The sequence below is a fragment of the Eucalyptus grandis genome, chromosome 7 (assembly GCF_016545825.1).
Source record: "Eucalyptus grandis isolate ANBG69807.140 chromosome 7, ASM1654582v1, whole genome shotgun sequence".
NCBI classification, from domain to species: domain Eukaryota; kingdom Viridiplantae; phylum Streptophyta; class Magnoliopsida; order Myrtales; family Myrtaceae; genus Eucalyptus; species Eucalyptus grandis.
In genome coordinates this window covers 19272351-19295394 of record NC_052618.1, presented here as the reverse complement: position 1 = coordinate 19295394, position 23044 = coordinate 19272351, and the positions used below count along the sequence as shown (strand labels likewise).

General features: G+C 39.3%; 1 protein-coding gene and 1 long non-coding RNA gene across 2 annotated transcripts; both read right to left on the bottom strand.

Annotated features, from left to right (window-relative positions):
- Nucleotides 1-5874: 5874 nt before the first annotated feature.
- Nucleotides 5875-6503, bottom strand: LOC104455154 (PE-PGRS family protein PE_PGRS26-like). The gene is made up of 2 exons (XM_010069992.2): nucleotides 6343-6503; nucleotides 5875-6115 (listed from the first exon to the last, which is right to left on the bottom strand). The coding sequence occupies exons 1-2, from the start codon at nucleotides 6501-6503 to the stop codon at nucleotides 5875-5877; spliced, it is 402 nt and encodes a 133-aa protein (XP_010068294.2).
- A 12314-nt stretch (nucleotides 6504-18817) lies between these two features.
- On the bottom strand, nucleotides 18818-20793 carry LOC120295346. The gene is made up of 2 exons (XR_005552702.1): nucleotides 20161-20793; nucleotides 18818-19959 (listed from the first exon to the last, which is right to left on the bottom strand). It is a non-coding gene; the product is annotated as an uncharacterized LOC120295346 (long non-coding RNA).
- Nucleotides 20794-23044: the final 2251 nt, after the last annotated feature.

The following is a 23044-nucleotide window of genomic DNA, read 5'->3' as shown; positions in this document are numbered from 1 at the left end:
GTTTTTGTTTGTGGTTTTTCGTGATGTTAATCTAATTTAACATAAACTAACATAGAATAACTTTGTTTTAAATGTACTAGTTTGGGTTTTTTTTTAGTGGTCAAAAAATAGTTTGGGTAAATTTGTTATGAATATATCGATTTTGGGTTTTTGATGGTTAAAAAATTAGTTTTGGATAAATTTGTCTTAGGTGTACTAGTTTGGATGTTTTCGTGGTCAAACAATTAATTTAGAATAAATTTATTATGGGTGTATTAGTTTTGAGTTTTTGATGATCAAATAATTAGTTTGAAATAAATTTGTTACAAATGCATCCATTTAGAATTTTTTGTGATATTAACCATTTCACATATTGTCAGACTGTCAGTTTATTATGTTACAATTTCTATTTCAAGGAAAAAAGTCAATTTCTCTCTTTATTGTACAAATATAGTTACATATTGTTGTCCGTAAGATTAATCTTACAAAAAACCCTATATAAGCCTACAGTGACACCAATACCCGAACTTTGAAAAACCTTGCAAGCTTGGGTATTATGTTATAAGATGAGATGGATCACAAAAGACAATTTCAGAACATAAGCTCTAAATCAATTTTGCTACTTCTTATAAATAAAAAAATCCGTCACCAACTCTTTTTGTCTCGTTGTAACCCTGCCAAATTTTTAAGTGAAGTTAACTTTTGCTGCCACTTAACAAATTTGAATTTGAATTAATAAAAAAAAAGTATATGTCAAAAAAATCAATTGCTTTTCTAGATACCGATAAGACGGACGATCCACACAAAAGGAATAGATTATCACCAATTCTTTTTCTTTTCTTTTCTTTTTTTCATTGTGAATCAGCGTGTATATATTGAGATGTAGTAATTTTTAGCAAATTACCAAGGATAATAACCAAATATTCATCCAATTGCAAGTCCAGATCAAATAAGGAAAAGAAAAACTAATTTCTCCCAAATTGATTGCGCCCCTAGGACCGCTCTTTTTTAGGGGAAAAGGAAAACAGAGAAGTAAATGCACATAAAGACCAGAATAATGAATACCTATTCTTTTAAGGATGAAAAAAAAGTGGAGATATACAAAAAATTATATATCTCTTCGTTTACCACATACCTCCGTTGATGACAAGACTTCTCTAAAATCTAAGACACGCCGGGTCACTCGGCCATCTCCTCCACCTATTGCCCCTTGAAAGCCTACGGTCCATGATATTCTCCCCCATCTAATTGATTGACATCCTCCTCGGTTCTCTTAACTCAAAGTCCTTGGATTACCCAATCGAATCCTTCCATTCGATCATCAGTTTTGTTGGACGTTGGCAGTTCTTCAATCTCCCATAAAGTTTAGTCTTCTCCTTTTTGACCTTGCAATTTTATGGATCTTAAACCCCCACTTTCTCAAGAAGTGATTAGCGTCTCCTCCGGAGTCGGCTTGGACGCCACCAACTCCACCATTGGCCCCTCCAAAGGTAGTGGCCTTACCCTCAACTTGACCACAAGCTTCTCTACTGAGGCCCAAAATGGTAGCCTTAAAAGTGGTTGCTGCCTTGTCCCATGCATATCAAGAAATTACCAGATACACACGGGTTTACAAAATTATCAGAGAAAGAGAAGGAATGTGCCTACCACTTGAGTAATCCTTGGATCAAGAATACATTTCGTGTATAATTTTCACTGGCAAAACTTAGATTTTACTCTTAACTTTATTGACTTCGCTGACCAAAGCCATGGACTTCGTCCTCTTGTACATAGAGTGAGATCATAAATCATTTCCTTTGTCTTTCCCGCCTAGCTAGGAAGTCCAACACAACCCGTAATTACAAGCTTAAAAAAACCAATATTAGAAAGATCCTTTTTGAAATTATCTGCTCCGTCTTGTTGTTGAACAAAAGATAATGAGATTGGTTTGGAAGTTGAACGAACACTTCGATTATTTTTCCTCCAAAACATACTTGCAATCTCGCCTATCCCCACGTCCCTCCTCTTTAAAAGCCCTCCATCAAGCCATTGCTCGAACACATCTGCACCTTCTCACTTGAGATCGACCTCTTCTTCACTCGAAGTTTTTCAATTTGCTAGTAGATCGGTTCTATGATGGCGAACTACTGTGGGCTCATGCTTCTTTTGGCATTATTTGTCCTTGCTGTCATTGATGATTGGCGAGAACTCCATCAAAGCTCGCCAAAATTTTGGAGGCGGCGTTGCCTGAGGATCCTGAACTACTGAGGCCCGAATTGCCTCACCTTCCCGACATCCCAAACCCGTGAAAACCGGAATTGCCATCACTGCCAATAGTCGAATTACCGCTATTTCCATAACCGCCAAAGCCTGAAATACCAACAATACCGAAGCTGGAATTGCCAGAAATGCCCAAATTGCCTCATCTCCCCGATGTCCCCAAACCAAGGTTGCCTTTCGTTCCGAAGGACATGTCTGTGGTTGCTACTAGTCCTTGAACCGCAATGATGTGAATTTGGAGTCGTGATGGAATATGCTGCGATTTAGTATCTTATTACTTCTATTTTAATGGTCTGAGCATGCCTTCGAATGGCATATGCCATGTGTACTTATTTGTATTACGGTTTGTGATATGACTTACGGAACTCGTTCCTATGGCAGTTTGTGATGCTTTGTGTAACCTCTTCATTTACACGGGGAGAGTATGCTGTAATTACTCTTGTTTATATACTTAGTGCACTTGTCCATGCTTTGCTTAAGTTTTATATTTTAAAAAATATTGAAATTTATGCTTGCTAAAACTCCTTATCTACTTCTTTTCACATCTAACTTGTATTAATTTTTTTAAATATTTTTAGAGTTATAAGAATGACGACAGTCATGGAATTCAATTGTGAAAAAGAATATCAACATAATGTAAAATGTGCCATTTATTATACATTCGAATAGTGTAAGATCATTTGTCATATATTAAATTTTAAATTCACTATATATATAGTTCATATTTTACGATAGTTGAATATATATAAATTATTTTTTTCTTTTAACTTGAAAAAGTAAATTGACTTCTCTCTATACATTTTCTACTTTACTTCACATAAAGTCATAAACAATATCATCTAAATATTGGTAATTAGATTGAGATTTTCAGAGACTTTCCTTTAAATTCTCTACTTTTTCTTGAAATTACCTCATCATTCTATTTGCAAAAGAAAAGAAACTTTCTCATTAGATTGAATGCATTTAACGTTCAAAAAGGCATATGATATATCAGACTAGTTTTCAAACCTGTGTTAATATAGATACATTTGTACTTCAAAATCCACTACATATAAAGGATTAGGATCACATCATATTTGAGATATGGTGTCAGAAACTTCTGTGTAGTGTTAGTTCCAAGCACTTGTGAAAGAGCTAATGCAGACGAACAAAAGAATAAAAAAACCCAGATTGGCATTGGCATTGAAGTGGAGTTCAGCATCAGTACCTCACTGCCACCATGCCTTCGGCGACAACATGCCAGTTAATGTTCTAATTTATGATGAGCAGCCAAAGTAGGTATGTTGTGTGGGGTGTCTCTGCTTTTTACTCTCTCTCGGTGACATTATGTGGGACTACTATCAGTTGTTCTAAAAATTTAAGTTATTTAATTATTCTAACATTTCATGTCACGCTTAGTATGATCTTTTCACCTAATACTAAGCATGAAAATGTATAATTAGAGAAGCAAATAGGAGTTTGGAAAAATTCAAACTTAGGACCTCCTTAACCCTAATAACATGTAAATATTATAAGATCTTGAAGAGAGATGTGCGCAAAAGAGAATAAGGACATCTTTACTCAAATTGACTTGACATTACAATTTATTAGAGAAAGGGTGTTTATATCCAAACAATATGCATATAAAAGGAAATAAGCTATTTTAAAAATAATACATATAAAATAATATCCATTTTAGATAATATTATCTCTAACAATATTTATAGTAGGCAAATTTATTATCTCCATAAATATACTTCATCACTCCCGCATCTAACTCGAATATGATAGGTGCAACTTTCTTCCAAAGTTTGTGATCATGCACCATGTAAGACAGACCCCACACTAAACAACCATATTTGGTAAGTGCTGTAGCCACACATGATAAAAAAGGTGAAATATATTTTTCATAAAACTTTGATAAAACCATGTGGAAACCTAACTTGAATTGTGGCAAACTAAACCATCAGGGATTGCCAAGGTCGAGTGATATCATATGACGGATGCTAGTGTCAGACTTGGCTCACCGACGGCTTGAGCACTTGGTCGCTTCTCACAAAATGATTGATTTTTTTAATAATTTTTTTTTTTTTTTAAAATGCAGCTAAAATCCTTTGCAAAAGGTTTTTTTTTTTTTTTTTTTGCCAAACATTACTTGAACCCAAAGTCATTTTATAAAAAGTTTCTCCTTAACTCAATTTGCATTTCCCTAAAAGGTTTTGGTTTTAATATTTGCATTACACACAAAGCTCATTTCCAAAGTTGAATCAAATTCATCCATAATCTTTTTCGTTTGTAATTGCGAGTGATGTAACAAAGAGGTGTAAGGTGCAGGTCCTAATTATAATGGAATCATCTAATGGACGAAACCCTAATTTAAGGATGAATCGAAATAAAATATCCTGTATCTCGATGTTTTTTTTTTTTTTTGTTCCGCTTTTATTTACTGTTGTTTGCTCGTTTTGAAGTAGGGGTCCTCGATGCTGTTCAGGACGACTGCGATGTGAACGAAGAGAAGAGACTCAGATCTTCTGGGAAGTACATGGAGGAAAGGGACCAAGACAGTAGGAAGTGCCCAACAATGGCCCCGCCTCCAATAAAGAACCCTGGTCCTCGGCCATTAAAACGATATTTACTGTCCTGACCAACCCAATCCTTCCAACCCCCACAAGCCCGAAACACTTCCCAGCTCTTCTTATAACACAAGCGCCCGTCTAGGAATTTCACATTCTATGGTGCCATGGCTTCCTCCTATTGCATTCTATTGGTTCTGTTCCTGAGTTTGGTCTTCGAGAGAACCCAAGTGATGACCATAGAGGCGCGGTCTCTTCCCAATGCCGGCAAGGAGTCGCGGTCGGCACCGGAGGTGAAGGCGGTGCCGCCTTTGCCTAGGCCTAAGTTGCCACCTCTGCCTCCTATGACTGGTTACCCGCCTATTTTGAAATCACCGACGCCAAAGTTGTCACCGTCGCCGCCCTCAGAGTCTTCACAGACTCCGCCTAGTATCATTTTGCCATCACCAGAGCCTAAATCAGCGCCGCCGCCGCTGCCGAGTTTCAATGCACCCACACCTGAATCCCCATCACCGCCAACGAAATCAACCCAACCTCCAAAATTATCTCCATTGCCTCGTAAGTCGCCGAGTCTCAAGCCACCGGCCTCTAAACATTTGCCGTCACCACCATTGGAGTCTGCTCATACGCCCCCTTCTGTCAATTCACCCTCGCCAAAATCACCACCTGTGCCGCCATCAAAATCGACGCAATCACCACCTAATCCTGCTCCTCCAATGCCAAAATCGCCACCATCAATGCCTTACGCACCTCCCCCCGATTCATCAGCACACAATTCATCACGTAGTCAACCAGCACCTCGAACCAGTTCGCCCTCTCCAAAATCACCGCCTGTACCGCCATCAAAACCAACCCATTCACCTCCTAATCCCACTCCTCCGATGCCAAAATCGGCACCATCAACGCCTAACGCACCGCCCCCCGATTTATCAGCGCATAATTCATCACATTCGCCACCATCAAAATCAAGCCGGCCACCACCTCGAACCAATTCACCCTCGCCCAAACCACCACCATCGCCACCCAAATTGCCCCGTCCTAGCTCACCTCCTAAATCGACCCCATCACAGCCATCGCCTTCGACTCAAGCTCCGCGCGGATCCCATTCACCATCTCCTAAATCACCACCTCGCTCGCCTAGCTTCGACCCACCAACGCCTAAACAATCACCAACACCACCACCATCAGAGTCCATGAAATCTCCTCCTAGTCCACCAGCTCCTAGATCATCAACACCACCTACTTCTCCCCAGCCAGACCCAAAATTGCCACCATCATCACCAAACCCGCCAAGTTCCGCTTTACCGGCACCTATTCCGCCAGCGCTGCCATCTCCACCAATGTCGAATCAATTGCCGCCTGTATGCAATTCACCCCCGACCAATTTATTGGAGCCACCCCCGACCTCCTCCGCACAAGCTCCAACCATACCACCGTTGCCTTCAAAAGAAGAATCTGCTTCACCATCAGCGGCACCGTTGCCTTATACACTACCAGCATCTTATGAAGACACAATGCCTCCGCTGCCGCCGCCATCCTATCCGACACCTACATTGCCCGCATTTCCAACACTCCCCCGCATATGACTTGGCCTCCATATCCTTTCATCCCCAAGATTCCTGGGATCCCGAGGACTAAATCGAGCAATTCTTCTCCTCCATCTCCTTCATCTGCAAGAGCCTGAGCACTTTCTCGGGTAGTCGGTTTTAGCATGTCAGTCACTCGGATCTTCTTCACCTATTGTCCCTTAAATTTCGATGTTTGTGCTTTCCCTAGCCTCTTAGCAAAGTAAATGCTCAACTGCATCTTTTTCGTTAATTTGGTCACAAGTGAAAAACAGTGTTGTGTCCATTGAAAAGCTGTCGGGATCAGGTCTTGCTTTTGTAATGATCTTGTCGCTTCTACTTCTGCGATTTTGCCCAGATGAACTGATCATGAGCAAGCAGAAGAAACAGGATTCTTTAACATTAATGCCATCAGCTTCATTGGTAAATGAGGCGGAAAATTTAATGTCATCTTATCATTGAGGGTCCTGAAATCCCAACTACTAGACAGTGCCATTAAAACTTGTTGGGTATCAAGAACAAACAATTCTTGATATGGTGTTGGTGCACGGCATCGATAGTGCTGTTTAGAGCATGCAAGCCGACAAAACAACCGATTTGGAACAATGATGCCGTCTGATAGTCCAGTGATTGGATAGTTGCGTTTGAGACTGCGAACCAATGCTATTCACTCGTCAATGAGTGCGCTTACAAATGTTAAGGAAGTTACGTAATGTATGGATCAAGGAAACGTGTAGTGATCAACAGAAAGTGTAACTGCCCAGAACATCGATTCTAAGTGGCCAAGTTGGAGGGAAAAGGATACTCTCGTCTCGAATCAGATTTATCTTTCTGAGAAACAGAGAACATAATTTCTGCGTCTTTTGTTTTAGATAGTTTGAAACAATAACAAGAAAATGTTTTTTGTATCACTTTAGTATTTACACCCGAATAATATGCGTAGGAAATGGAGTAATCTAATGTAACAAGGAAACTAGCTATTTTAGATATAAAGAAATTAACAATTGAATGACAATTTTGGAGTATTCTGACAGTAGTTTAACATCCCTCAAACTTAAGGTGGTTCCAAGAAAATCAGCTGCAGTTCGGACAAGAAACTAGAAATTGAGCAAGACGAGAAGCCATCCTTAGACTATCCCTTGTTTGATCAGTGGAAGAGATGTGGGACAAGATCGATGGTTCCTCGAAGAAGATGCTGTTGAGTAAAGTGACAGTCGTTCTCAATAAGTTTAGTGCATTCATGAAAAACTGCATTTCTCGTGATCTGAATGGCGAATCTGCTACCACCCTCAATAATAGGGGTTGATTTCTGAAAGCCAATGGAGCCATACAAGTTCAGCACTAGTATCAGCCGACGTACGACACTCAGATTTGACACTAGACCGCGAGTTGATATTTTGCTTCTTACCATGCTGAGAGACTAATCTGACTCCACATTTTCTCATCACATGCCTTGAGGCGAATCTGACTCCACATTTTCTCAGTGTGGATGGATGTAAATGGATGCTCGTGGGCAGAATAATCAATGACCAACTATACCTGGTGTTCAAGAGCGAGTCAATATCATACAGTTTGGATCGAGGTATCATCACAGTGATAGGCCTTCTATTGGAAGAATCCGTACTCACAGGCTTAATTTTCTCTTTCCTCGAAATCATCAGAGGAGATGGCTTACTGAAAAATGGTTTTCAATATGGAGGAAAGACAACGTAAACAATTGTTCAACAAATGTTTTTGTAGTAAAATGGTACGAATTTACATTTTATCATATGAGCTTGGTTTTTTACCCAAAACATAGAATTGGGAACAGGACCAAAACCGGCCAGTCCAGGAACCGGTGGTTCCAGAGCTGACTAGTTTGGTTCTCGGTTCGGATCTTTTGGAAACAGAAGCCTTAGACTAGACCCACCTTCGAGTCGATCATCCTTATGTGGAACCGTGGATACTAGTTGGTGCAAGCATCACAATCGAGGGATGAAGTGAAATATCCGCTCCACTCGTGGAGGATCAGGATACAAGGATGGCCGGAAAGTTGAAGGAACATCTCAGATAGACTGATAAGGAAGACAAGAAGCAGTGCAGAGACAGATGGGCATGGCCGTTCTGCTCTCAAGTTTTAAGCATGTGATATGAGTATATACATATGATTTAAGGTATTGCGAACATATATAAATTACCTTTAATAAGACATCAGAAACAAGAGTTTTCAATTCCTTACAAATCTTGTTTGTCTCTTGAAAAAAAAATAATGTCTCCAGTTAGATACCAGCTCATTTAAGTGTATTTTGGCAATCGGCTTCAGATGGCATTGAAGAGCTTCAATTTTTTTTTTAATCATTTGCTAAGCTGCCAGTCTTTCACCTAACATCTTTTATGCTGGTTTGCTCTGTGTCGAACTCAATCCAATGTATCTATCGGGAGAATTTTTTCCTTTCTTGTTCGAAATTTGTCTGTAAAACAAACGAAAGTGCTTTGTCCCGTGAGTATCTGGTTCAATGGTTAATAATGGGCATCTTCTAACATAACAAATGAAGAGAATCAGCTAAGTGAGCTTGACCATACAATACTTGTGTGCAGGTGCACGGATAATTACGCGATTTTGCACACTTAGCACTATAAACTAACATGTGTCATATTGAAATAGGGTAATTGTACGTAATAGAGTTATGGTTATTTTTTTTATTATTCAATTCTGAATTTTATTACAATTTTTGCCTGACGGTTTTTATGCACTCTTACAACCTTTGGAAGGTTGTGTTTGTTGGGTCATAATCTTTGAAACGTTGTATTTGTTCAATTGTTATTTTCAAAAGCTATAAAAATTGGGATTCTAAAAAATATTGTTTTGTTATTACTTTCTTAATCCAAATTTTCAACGTGCCTTTTGAAAATGTATATTTTCACTTTGCAAAGAGTTACTTCTATTCTAAAAACTGAAAGAAGTTCATACGTTTTATGTCTCATTTTTTATATTAAGTCTTGTCAATTTTGTTTCTCAAAATATAGTCATTTTTTTTCAATTGTTTCCCTTTGAGAGATATATCAAAATTGCTATTTAATATTTTCATTTGAGATTTTATTGTATCCTAAAGGATTTTTGCTAGTAATCATTAGCAGCATTGTGAGGTAAATAACTATTTAGAGAGAATATTATCACGCCTCAAAGTCTAATTCCATTCTTCTTCTCGACGTGGGTTGAATTTTCTCCAACATTTCTCACATAGTGCATACACCATATATGTGAGGATGCTCTTTGTAGATGGAAAACATGTTAGAAATTTATCATAAGCATTTTAGCAAAATAATAAATACACTTTAAATCTAGCCAAAGAAAGAAAGGGAAAAAAATTGAGAGAGAGAGAGAGAGAGAGAGAGAGAGGGGGATATTTTGTGGTCTCGTATATACGGGACCAATCCCGTGCCCCTAATCAAAGAGAAAGAGAATGGGACATTCAATGAATTCCAAACCTCTAGGAAAATGCCCGCCCACAACGTTAAATTGTCGCACAAATCAAACTATGGTTATCGACATACACTCCAGATAATCCAATTTTGAAGGACATTGCTATAATCTTAACACATTGACATAACATTAGTCCAAAAAATGAAGTATAATGTTTCTTATCAAGAATATGAAACAAATTGTGACATCCTGATTTTCGACCATGTTTCGATTAAATGAAATGGGTTTTTCATCGACGCGCCTATAGTCATTTTCTATGAGCTCATCACTCATGAGATAACTAATATATCAAGTAAAGCTGTTAAATGATATAAACGCGGCATAACGAACATAACGTACGTTTCTTTCCCTCTTTTTTTTCTCCCAAACGCTCACTTGAGAATTCGATCAGAAATCAATTACCACTCTTCCACCTCGACCTGGCAAACACGTGTCAATCGCATATTGATGTCAACGGAGCCAAGCCTTATAAGAAAATTGTGATGGATTTTGTAAATGAATATTATTGTATTGTTTCGAGGGAAAAGATCAAGAAATTGGAACAAAAAGAGGATCTTTTCCAACAGAAATACTTGGTGTTAGTTGTATTGGCGTGTATATATGTTAAGTGTGATTTGTGGACATATTATGTAGACGATTACCTAATTGTGTTAATTGAGCATTATTGTTTTTATTAGATGCTCTATTATATATTGATTGCTATTTGTATCACGCTGTCAATTACCATATGGGTAGTTTTAGAAGTTTTTGTAGCTCAGAATTGACTTTGCATAAGACAATTATATTGATGATAGTTTTGGGTTAGATTTTGAGGAGATTGAAACATAGTGACCTTTTGATTCTGAAACCTTACTTTGAAATTATTTATTAATATGATGGGCCTATGTAAAAGTGGATGCATATCGACAATGCTAATCAGCAAGGGTCAATATGGAAACCGTTGAAATCAATTAGAGACCGGAGATTTCCTCATAATTTGACCTCAGTTAGAAGGTCACATGAAACCTGAAAATCAATTAGAGACCGGAGATAGGTCGATTGCTTGAGGTCAAGAATATTTATCTCGATGAGTTCAGAAAATTATGTGATGAAAAAGGAATAGGAAAGACGCTGTCTATTTCCATATACTCCTCAACAAAATTCAAGTATATGAGAAGAAAACAAATAACCCTACCGGAGATAGTCGATATACTTAACCGGTGCCTTCTAAATTAGTTACCCACTCCATATGAGTTACAGATAGGTAGAAAACCAGACTTAGGTTTTTCTTAAGTCATGGGGTTGTGCTGCCTATACCGAATCCTTCTCACAAATTTGGGGAAATATGGTCCCAATGAAAGAAGAGATTATGAGATACCTAACACCTAAAGGTATGATGTGTTCGTAGGTGAGCAGGGAAGTGGAGCATAACTGAATTTGAATCAGCGGATGTCATATCTCTAAGGATGAATTTTCTAATCAGGCAAATAGGGAAAAAATTACCGTTGAAACCTTTTGGATTAAGATACAATGATGTCATGAGTTCACCCAAGCTTATAATATATGATAAGAAGATGTTTGGCTTAAGAGATTATTGGATCATTTAGGTGTTATTGGAAGTGCTGTAGATTTGTTATTAGTTAACTATGATAATCAAGCAGCAAAAGTGTACACTAAAGATCCAAATATCATGGCAAGACCAAACATATAGATACCAAGTATAATTTTTGTCAAGGATATGGTTGCGAAAGGATGTGAACTTAGAGTACATACTACGATAAAAATGGGTTGCAGATCCTATAACAAAGCCAATACCTAGAGATGTGCTTTGTGGCCATGTGAAATTCTAGGACTCCATGTAGAGAGACTGAAGTGTACTAAATATTGTAATTTTCCTAAGTGTCTCCAAGTTGGAATTTGTGTTTTCATCATTAATGCCTATGAATCTTTGTTTGATCTTTTATGCATCTTAATGCTTAGTAATACTTCTGTTGAGAAGTGTCGACAGATATGTGTACCAGCTCACTCACACGGGCAATCGCCTCTATTTACTGTAAGATATTAGAGATGAGACTGCCTATTATCTAGGTGATAATCGAGAGCCTGGGCTTAAAACACGTATGTCGCCTTAATCGGGTAAGTTAAGATGAGGACATAACTTTACTTATGTCCGAGAGCAAATACTCCCACATTTTACTTTATCTCGTCTATGATGCCGGATGTGAGTTATGATGAATTTAGTGAATGAGTAGATACGTGAACTCAAGTTAGACATTGGGTATGTCTGAACTATCATTTGTACGGTACTGAAAGGTGTAGACATACGCTCCATGGGAAATGAGTTAATATCGTAATACGTATTTCATACTACATATGCATGAGACGACCAATAAGAGTGGCAAAAGTTTGATCTCAACTTTTATGTCGTGTGAGACTCTTGAGGAAAAGAGTTTCTCAATTTTTTTGTCCCCTCATGACTCTTACTTATTCTCAAGATTTCTATTTAGTGTTTGCTATCTTAGGATGTTGCCAATGGTCATGAGTTTGATTCGATCTAATGGGGCATTTCTAGAAAAGCAAGTTGAACTGAATTTGAGAGTTTGAAGGGAAGAGGAAGATCGATTTTGGAGAATCACATTGTAGTTTTGTATTCACCGGTTAACCAATTATGACTGTCTTTGGGATAATCATAATTGTGATGTAATTAAATTGTGAGTAATTTCACCTAGTTGCAAATTCGCGTCGAATTGCACTAAACCGATTTTTCTGTTGATTTTGTACCCGATGCCCATAAATGAAACTTTGAGATTTTTACGACAACCGAGAGTCGCCTATAAGTCAGAGATGTACAATTTGGATCGAAAATAATTGACCACGGGTCAAATGCGTTAAAAATTTCTAAAAGCTACCTAGTAGGTTAGGTCACACTAAAATCGCGTCCAATCAAAATTAACCATGAAATTGAACCCAGTTCTGGGAATCGAAAGTTCTAGCATGTCGCGATTTATTTTTGGGATGTCGACTCATCCTTTGAAGAATTTTCGACGAGCCCAGATTTTTGACGAAAATTCAAAATTGGGCAATTTAAATTCAAGAAATTCGGAGGGGCAAAATTGAGTGTATTTTTGGCCTTCAAAAGGGATTAGTTGGTGAGGAAAATTATGGAAATTGGTGTGGGCACCTTGGTTGGCATCTTTGGAGGCCAAATTAGAGTTAATTGGTGTGAAATTGAAGATGGAAATTGATGAAATTCGTAGGGCTGTAGAGGATGCAACATTTGGACTTCAAACTTCGCTCATTTGAGAAGATTGGGAGGGGAAATTGCTGTTGGATAAGGCTAAAGACTTGTGGGGCTTACACTCAAGTGTACTGGATATTTAAGGTGGACTTTTAAGGCCTCTTGTCCCCTCCTTGTTCCCTTTCTCCTTCTTCTTCTCCCCTTGATTTTTGACCAGCCTAACAGAAGCCCCATTGTTGCTACCTTTGCCTTCTTCTTCTCCTTCCTTGCTTCAACCTCCATTTCCAGCCACCTCCAGCCCTTGCCAAACCAGCCAACAGCCGCTTGTGTCACCCGAGCCAGCCACTACATTGAGCTCGCACCAGCCCCAACTCCAATCTTGCTGTCCCCAAGCCACGATCTACCTGCTCGAGCTATTGTCTTGAGCTCGCTAGTTTGCCGTTGCCAATCCCTACTCAACCGCTATCCTAACCAGGCCGCCCGTCCACTGTGTCCAGCTCCTCCCTCCCGCCTCGTCGTCCTCGCCACCGCCTTAACCAACCATCGTAGCCCCTTGGACCAGCTCAAAGCGAATCGGTTTACCAGCTTGAGTTGTAGGCCGTTAGGCCGTTTTTAGCCCAATCCGAACCTAATCCGAACCTCCTTTGGTGTCGCTGTAGGCCCGAGTTGTGGTCGTCGTGAACTGATTTTTGTGCTAAACCGATGAGTTAGCCTCCTAAACTCTAATTATGGGCTAATTACTCTTAAGAGAGGCTTAGTTAGGCTAATTAGGATTAATGAGAGTTAGTTTAATTATATTTTTATGATTATTTAATTAGTGCAATTAGGTGGTTAGATAGCTAGTTACTTCATTTAGTTAGTTTAGTATGTTAGATTAATTTAATTAAAAATAATTAGGTGGTTAGATTAGTGTAAGTAGATTAATTAGTGCTTTAATTTAAATATTTTGCAATTTATTTAATTAAATGCAATTTATTTAATTATTTATTGATTAATAGAAATTATACCAAGATAGCCGGTTGTCAGAATTTCGTGTTGATCGTCGTGGTGCGCTTGGTTTGTGTAATTGATTGATAATTTATGCAATTAAGTGTTGGATGATAATTTTTAATTATTATGTCAAAAATATGGATTTTTGATATTTAATTAGAAAAATACTGGGTGTCAAGTTTTAACGCCAAAAAGTATTTTAAGTACTATATCAAATCGTGGAATTTTAAAATGGGAGAATATCACGTTTTATGGTTCAATTTGATCAGGCATCCATGCATAATTATTTTATAGGGTGTTTTTAATATAAAGAAAATAGGCCAAGTACATTTTTTAAAATTGAGACATTTGAGTGCAAAACACAATGTCTTTGACCGAGATTGGATGTGCATGTGATCGCTAAGAGAACCCGTCACCCAATGAAAGTTGGGTGGGCGATGCTCCCATATGGAATGCCCCACATCAACGAATGATGGATCACGGTAGAGGCCGGATCAATGCTCATTTGGGAATGTTGTCTAGAGGTAGACGTTGCCGTGCTCGATGAGGTGAGACGACACATAGTTATGCCGGAGGACTGCTGACTATTGAGTTGGACATGACCAGTGGGTCATTTTAACTAGGACACGTGTGAATGAGTGAAATAGTCGTGCTTGATTATGGGACAAAATTATGTGACACGAAATGAGATATGTCATAACGATTTGGTCTTTATAATCGGGACCCTCGTGAGTATTTGATGATTGATGTGCAGTGTTCTAGTTGTTCAATATGTTTGTGGTATGCATGTGTATATGAAATGTGCTAACGTGCAAGAAGGTGCTGAGGCGAGATAAGTCATTTATGTTGCACGTTAGGCTGCCTCTAGGTGAATTATCTTCCTAATCGGAGTCTAGAGTGTTGACTTGCTGAGACATTGTCTCACCCCATCATTGTTTAATATTTACAGGTCCTTAGATGGAAGTGCGCCCCATCCGTTTTGGGTGGCCGCGAGAGGCCAAGACCGAAGCGTACCACCTTCCCCATTCCAGGGACTACCCGGACTCATGAGCTTGTAATGACCACTATTTGAGTCGATGAGGGCCTACCTCAATTGGTACCTCATCACTTCAAGGCGTGGTTTCACCACGAGCCTAATGGGGTTCAAGAAGGCTCATTGGATGGTTTTGACGGACTTATCGAAGATGCCGAGTTGGAGGAGATACTCGACCCCGTGTTCAATGCCAATTTTTTGGTAGATATCGCGGTGCACCAGTTGCTCAAGGGTGAGGAGCCCGCAGCAGAAATAGCTGACCCATTAGACATCAACACCCTGACGGCGTCGTGGTAGACCCGGATCCCAAGTAGATAGGGTCCGGGGCAAGGTTAGCTTAGTAGCTCTTTTTGGGTCCAAACCTTTTTGTACATGACTCTATAGGGCTGACATGGTTTGTTTATAAAATATATTTTGTTTTTAATCGGTTGTCCTACTTTTCTATCCCATGTTTGTTTGTTGTCTGGAGATTGTTATTTCACTTCTGCATGTGCATAAATCGTTTGGGTTGGCGACGCGTCTTGGGAATATCACAATTTAATCAACCGCCAAGGGACATGTGCATGCCCAGGGTTCGGGGCATGACAAAATTAGGGTGTGTTTATTTCACAAAAATAAATGTTTTGAAAAACATTTTCCAAAATACTATCACTTGTATCTCCTACAAAAATGATGAACGAATTTTTTTTTCATCATCTATAAAAATATTTACACATAAATTGTTGTCGATAATAAAAATATTTTTCATTGACTAACTATTTTAAGTGCTAGAAGAAATCATTTTTAAAAAAAAAAAAAAAATTGAAATCACTCATTTTTTCCCTAACAAACCAACCCTTAATACTCAAATGTTGCCTCATTTTATCGACTGGACATAATTGCTTCAATTTCTTTTGCCAATGTCTCTAGTGCTTCTTCCTTTACCTTCAAATTTGATTTCATCGTGTTTACTCTCTTCCTTCAAACCGTGGTAATCTTCAAATAGTTTTATAAGGGCAGGGCGCACGGGGTCTTCTTCTTTCTCCAATTTCACTTGAAATTTTTGGTTAGATTGTGTTAGCACTAAGCTAGAATTTTCCTTGCATATGCCAAAACTAGTGTCATCCTCGATTGGAAACATTCATCAATTCATTACAAGGATCAAAGCATATGCAAAAGGAGGCGTCTATTTATTGCTACGGAAGCTACCAACTTCATGTGATAATTTTATTGCTTTCAATCTATCTCATCATATAATGTATCAACTAAGGACTTGAGCAGGTCCTTATACTGCTCCACCCTGAATAGGCCATCCTAGGGTGTCTTCCCCCCACAAGTCATTTACAGGCAAGTGATGGGAGGAAACGCGGGATAACGGCCCCATTGAGCTCTCCGGCCACAGCGCTTCTAGCACTGGGATCCCACCTGGAGGGAGGTCCCTGTCATCTCCTAGCATATTAGGCTGATAAACCCCCAATGATAGGTCCGGGACTCCTCTCGAGTGGCCGGCCGGCACAACGTGTTCAATGGCTAGGCAAGGTTTCTTTTCAGAAAGAAAGTAGTTATGTGATGATGGCTCACCGGGGAAATCGCACATTTTATGTGAGAAAGCCCTTCTTAGCTTGCAAATGTCACAGTAGTAGTCACTAGAGTCATCTTCGACCCAATATTTTAGGAAGGTCGATGGATCAATGTGATGTTCATTTTTTATGGTTTGTGGTAAGTTAAACCAATCGTAGCAAAGACTGAAATTGCAACAACTGCAATAGTAGAAGTTCACAATGCAATGGCAGCCACAAGCTTTGCACTAGACTGTTGATTCTTCTATTATTTGGTCGAACCTATTGCCAAACTTGCTTGACAAGATGACTAGCTCAAGATAAGTAAGGTAATGCTCATGGAAGTTATGTTTTAGGATTTGATTACACTTTTTGAAATTTTTAGGACTCAATTGCATATCATGACAAGTTTTAGGACTTAATTGCACTTTTTAAAAGTTTAAGAACTCAACTGGCTTTTGTCGCGACCCGATCTCGCCGCCCCCTCGAAATGGTATCCAAGGATGGGAAAAGATCGGGTTTAGGGATACTTGATCTCGAGATCGCGAGCTCTCCCAAGCTCGTACCCCGCGTGACAGTAAGTTTATTTATGCGATCTAGTTGTTTATAACAACCTAAAAATATACAGGAGTCGCCACTAGCCTCATTTTCGGGGGTCGGCTAAAAACCCAATCGAAGGTCGGGAGTGTTCCCTCGATTTCTACGCAACCAGATATCTAGGTTCGGGGACTTGGGTTACGCTAATATTGCTATTAGCGCCCTTTTCGGTAAAAACAAAGTATGTTGTGTTTTTCCTAATATGTCCATGCGTTTCTTTTTATATTTTCAGATCATCAATTCCTATACTAAGTGATCATGCGTGGTTGATCATTTTCATGCTATTCTATTTCTAAAAAATAAAAAGGAAAACAACCAATGAAATTGAAATTACAAAACATGAAGTAAACAATCAAGAAGAAAAGCAGTTAAACCTATCAGGCGGTCCTAAAAATATAAAAGAGAAAACAAACGAGAAAGAAAGGAAACCGCAAACTCGTCGGGCTTTATACAATGCATAAAACCCGAGACATATGTCGGGAAAACAAAAGTACATGACAATGGTCGGAATGGACATCGACCTTCACCATCTTCACGCCTTACACCTTCGAGGTTCTAATCTAAATCTAATCTAAGAAAACCTATAACTAGGTGCGTACAAATAAAAGAAACAATCAAACACATCAAGCAACCAAAAACAATACATCATATCAAAATCAATTGTTTAAAAGAAGTACAATACGGAATCAAGTTTCGAGTGATATCCTAAAGTTCAACATTGATATGTGTCACACCAAAACCATTCATCAAATGATCACATGCAAGGCATATAATATGACAGACATTCAAGTCATATAACCTTGGTTCTCAATCAATTAAGCAAATGAATTAGGTGACAAAAGATCATTCACAAAACAATATGCATCATTGAACGTGTTCATGCTACATGTATGTCCATCTAATCAATGCTTAATCCACCAAATTCCAGCATGCAATCAGAATTGTAAAAGAGCACATGAGACTATAAATTGTGATTATTTGATGACAAATCGTCATGAATTGAAGCTATATCTTCTCACAAGTACGTATGAGTCTACTTGATCAAAATGGCATCAATCCATAACCAAACTAGCCTCAAGTAAAGCCATTTGTATAAGTGGTCGGATCAAATCATAACAAGCGAACACATCAGCAGATTAGTGCTCTTTGCAAGAAGCATCGGGCGGGGCAAATGATGGCTAAATCGCACACATGATATGTCTATAGAAAGCTTGAGAAGTCTATTACAAATCTCTAGAAGACATTAAACCCTAATAACATCTTCTACCAGCTTAGTCCAGTTAAAACAGAAAATCACAAAGAAGTCGAACAGCAAATCATTTTAAAACAGTTACTGCAGAATCAACAGACTTTGTAAGTGTTTTTGAGCGACCAAATGACATCTGTTATGGGCATGCAACATATCAAATCGAAGCTTGAGAAGTCTATTCTATATATCTAGAAGGGCTCGAAGTCAAAAAACCTTATCTAACACCTCGTTTCAGTCAAAGCAGTAAGTGACATAGCAGGTATACGAAATTGCAGATCAAGGCAAATCAAGCTCAATCAATCTCAAGTTCATGATCATTAACTATCACAGTATAAAGGCAATCAACTGGAGGAAACACCCATAAGAGAAGCAAAGTCAGCTGAAAACCAATCACCTTAAGTATATAATTTGCTGTCTTGCATTCTTTTTGCACAAAAATCCCCAACAGAAAGAGATTGATATACAAGAGATAGAACAATAACTGTAAAGTTGTATATCTACAAGAACTTAAAAATCCTCTTTCTCTTCTTCAATATAATGAGTCTCATTCGAAAGAAAACCAGAAGAAAGGCAAGATATCCAAGATGTGATATATCCATTGCAAGGTCTCAGTAATTAAAACTAAAACCAGCATGGGATCCAACATATGGCAACAACAATATATCCTCAGATAATCAAGAATTATCCACGTACTTTTAGTTTCAAATGAGAGGTCTCTCCATACAAATGTGTTTTTACGCTGAGATATCATTTCTCTGTAAGTTTATGACCCTAAAAAGCTAGACCTGTGATCCGCACGAAAGAGTATCTGAAAACAATTCTGAGTGTCTCAGGTGTATATGATCATTAAAGAGCAGACTAAAGCTAGCATTACTAGAAAAATTACTCAGAAGAATAGATTTGGCATGATTATCTCATGAGTATTGCAGAATGCCTATTGGAAATATCAATCAAAATGAGTGACTTTAAAATTAATTGCTCTGCAGAATTTCACCTCGGTAGGACACACTATTCAGATTAAAGACGGTGCAAATTCAGAAGTGGAATATTCATCCAGTAAAAAGAGCATTCCAGACTAGTAGACGTTTCTCTATTTTTTTTCCTATGTGACATTTTCAGTTGATATGGCAAACCAAGCTAGAAAGGATCGTGGCCACGCAAAAAGTTCTTCAATTCTTTCATAGGGTGCCTTTCCTTCTTCCATCTATTGAAATTGTAAGACATAAACAAGATAGTAGTTCACGCATAATTTCAGCTTCTGGAAAGAGAGAAACGCACCAAGAAAAGGTAATGACCGCAGTCTTCAAACTTCCGGATATGGCTTCTCCACGGTGTATCGTTTAGTCTAGCACCTTCTGCTTGACTTGGCAATAACCTATCCTTCGCACTTGTTTGTGAAACTTTGATGCTTGATCGAGTGAGGTAGTCTTCGTGAACACCAGCAGATCTACTCTTTGGTTCTGCCCTCGGAGCTGAGTTGGGGCTTCCAAACTCGGCGCAATTCCGAATCCCTGCACCTTGAGCTCCGGAAGGACGCGATCCGCGACGAGATCGTCAGATTCAGCCGAGAGCAAGATCACCAGAGAGAGTGATCGAGAGGGAGAAACACCAATCTGGCCGGTCAAATCCGGCGAGAGAATCCCCGATTGAGAGAATCACCGATCGAGCTCCAGAGAGAGAGAATCAAAAGAAAACCCCCTTCGATCGAGCGAACTAACCTCCGATCGAGTTTTCAGAGAGCAAGCGTCTGATCTCCGAGAAAGAGAGGGATCCGCTGAGTGAGAATCGTTAGAGCGAGAGCGAAACGGAACTCCCCTCGCAATCCCCAACCGCCGGTCTTCAATTTCCGATCCTCGCTAATGAGAGAAAACCCCCGCCTTCGACTTGAGCTCGATGGAGAAGTACTGGAGACAGATGCGGAAACTCCCTTCGATGGACGGCGAGCGAAGTGGAGATTTTCTCCTCAGGAATCACGGATGTCTACGGGGATCGTTCGAGGCTAGGGATCCGAGATCTGCCATGGAAGCTCTACCAAGCAGTTACTGAGAGAGAGAATTCAGCTTCCGGGCGTCCGAGAGGAGAGAGAATCAGTGGAATCACTCCACCTCGTCAAAGCTCATGCGCATGAAGCAAGATCAAACCAATCCGAGAGAATGAGCGGAACCTTCTGCAAAAACTTGCAGAAGCCCCCACCTTCCGAAAATCCACTGCAGAAGTCTTCGAAAGAGACTATTCAAGAATCAACGTGGCTTCCGCAGACGAAGGATTGCTTCGTTCTCCCCTTCGCTCGACCAAGTGCGGAGAGAAAAATCGGAGAGAGAGATGTAGAGAGAGAATTTTTTTAGAGAGCGATCGTGAGAGCCCCGTCCAAAAAACCCCGTGAATGGCCTCCTTTTTTTCTTTTCTATATTTTTTTTCTCTTTTATTTTTCTTTTTCTCTCCTTTATTTTTCTTTTTTCGTTTTCCTTATTTCTTTCTCTCTTTTTTTCTTTTCATTTCACTTCATTTTTTTTTCTTCTTGTTTTTTTGTTTTCTTTTTTTCTTTTTGTTTTCTTCTCTCTTTTTTTCCTTTTTCTTTCTTGGCTCTTTATTTTTCTATATTTTTGCAAAATGGATGATTAAAATGTTAACAAAAAATTTCATGTGTCAACAGCTTTCAAAGCAAGTTTTAAAACTTCTAATGCACTAATTTTTAACTTTTAATATGGCATCAGAAACATAACTTTGCAATTCCTAAGTGATTCTTATTTGTGTCACACCGCAAACCCCAAGCGCATGAATATTCCTCAACGGTCAATTAAATTGCGACGTCTCAGAATGCATTGACAACCCATTCTTTTTCTCTTTTGATTAAACGTATGCAAAAGATATTTATATAAACACCTAGTCAACTAGCCAAGAATAAGGATAGTAAAGCACAATAGACAATTTCCAAAAGCAGCACATTTATTTATTTACTTGTTAACCCTAGAAAGTTTGATATTTACAAGTCTATATCAAAAGACAACTTCTTAAATGATCAACATGCAAAAGGGGTTAGAAAAGGTCAGGGTTAGGTTAAACTCTTCTAAGGTTGTGGTCAATGCTAGTGTCGGGGATCATAGTCAGGACCGAAGTTGGGAATGAACTCCTCCTCGGGTTCATAGTCGGAGGGGTACTCCTCTGCATTTGGATTAGATTCCATCCTCCTTGACACCATGCGGATGTTGATGTCCATGGGATCCTAATTGCGCATCCCCACACTCCCGACAAGTGATCTATCGAAATCTTAAATCGGACTGGTATGAACACCATTCTCCCTAACATACCATGCCTTGAACCTATGGCCACCTAGGCAACCGGCCCCTCATCTACCCATATGGTCATGACCACGAGTTCATGGACATGGCCAATCCCCAGAACAAGAAACGTGGTCATATACAAATCCTGATCCATGGGGATCCCAAATCCTACGGGATGGCGCTCCATACTAAGGACCTGAAAAATAATCAACAATAGCGAATGAGATAAAAATCTCAGTGAGTTAACAATCTAAGCACCCCTGCACATTATAATCTCAGTGAGTTAACAATATAACCATAATTGAATTCATCTTGGAGACAACTTAAATGTGCACAAGATACAAACTTACCTCGCCTTATTGCACCCCTGCACATTAGTACATCACATATAGATATATCAATACAACAAGCATAAACAATGATCAGAACATGTTCCACAATATCTAGATGCACTTCCAAATACGCATGTTCCAATTATTACAACTTATCAGGTCATGACCAATACAAGAGTTGGTGGTCTTTCAATATAATCAGACATCATGCTGCCTCATCGGGTACAACATTGTCTAGAACCCTGCCTAGACGGCATTCCCTAAGAGCATCGGTCCGACCTCAACCACAAGTCAATATCTGGACCCTCGTTGGGCATCCGATAAATATGAGGCATTGCCCCCAAACTTCCGTTGGGTGACGGTTCTATTAAGGGCGCATTTGGCAATCGACCAAACAATGAAAAATTATATTATTTTGTTCTTGGTAGTAGATTTGGAACACAAATCCATTTGGTAAAATTTTTGTTTTTGGAAACAATTTTCTATTTTTTTGTTCCCAAAAGTAGATTTGGAATAGAATCAAGAAATACAAAAAAAGTTGATTATTTGTTTCCGGGAATAATTCCAAAATCAAGCCAACCCATATTTTTTCTTTTCTTTTCTCTTTCTCTTCTTCTTTCCTTCTTGTTTTTCTTCCTTTTCTCTTCTTTTTCCACCACCACCGCCGTCATCCACCGCCGCTAGTCACAAGTGACAGGTTGGGTGAGATCCGATGAGCTGCGTCAGGGCCTCCCCCGACCACCGGCGAACCTTGCCTAGGTCGGGCGAGGAGGCTTGACCTCGCCCAAATTTGGCGGCGAGGCCGAGCCCCATTAGCACTGGGCGAGGTCGACCTTGCCAGTTTTGGGTGAGGTCGAGCTTTGCCCAGCTGCCGATGAGGCTCGGCCGATGAGGCACGGCCTCACCAAGGGCCGGCGACCCTTTGGCGAGGTCACCGGCTCTCGTCTAGCTAGTCGTCGGTCATCCCAAGGCCAACAACCGACCGAGGA

Bases quoted from the DNA above. Each gene is read 5' to 3' on its own strand.
- LOC104455154 (XM_010069992.2), bottom strand. From the start codon at position 6,503: ATGCTAAAACCGACTACCCGAGAAAGTGCTCAGGCTCTTGCAGATGAA. The intron at 6,116-6,342 runs GTAGGTGTCGGA...TGGAGATGGCAG, and splicing joins GTGTTGGAAATGCGGGCAAT to CGCTGGCGGAATAGGTGCCG.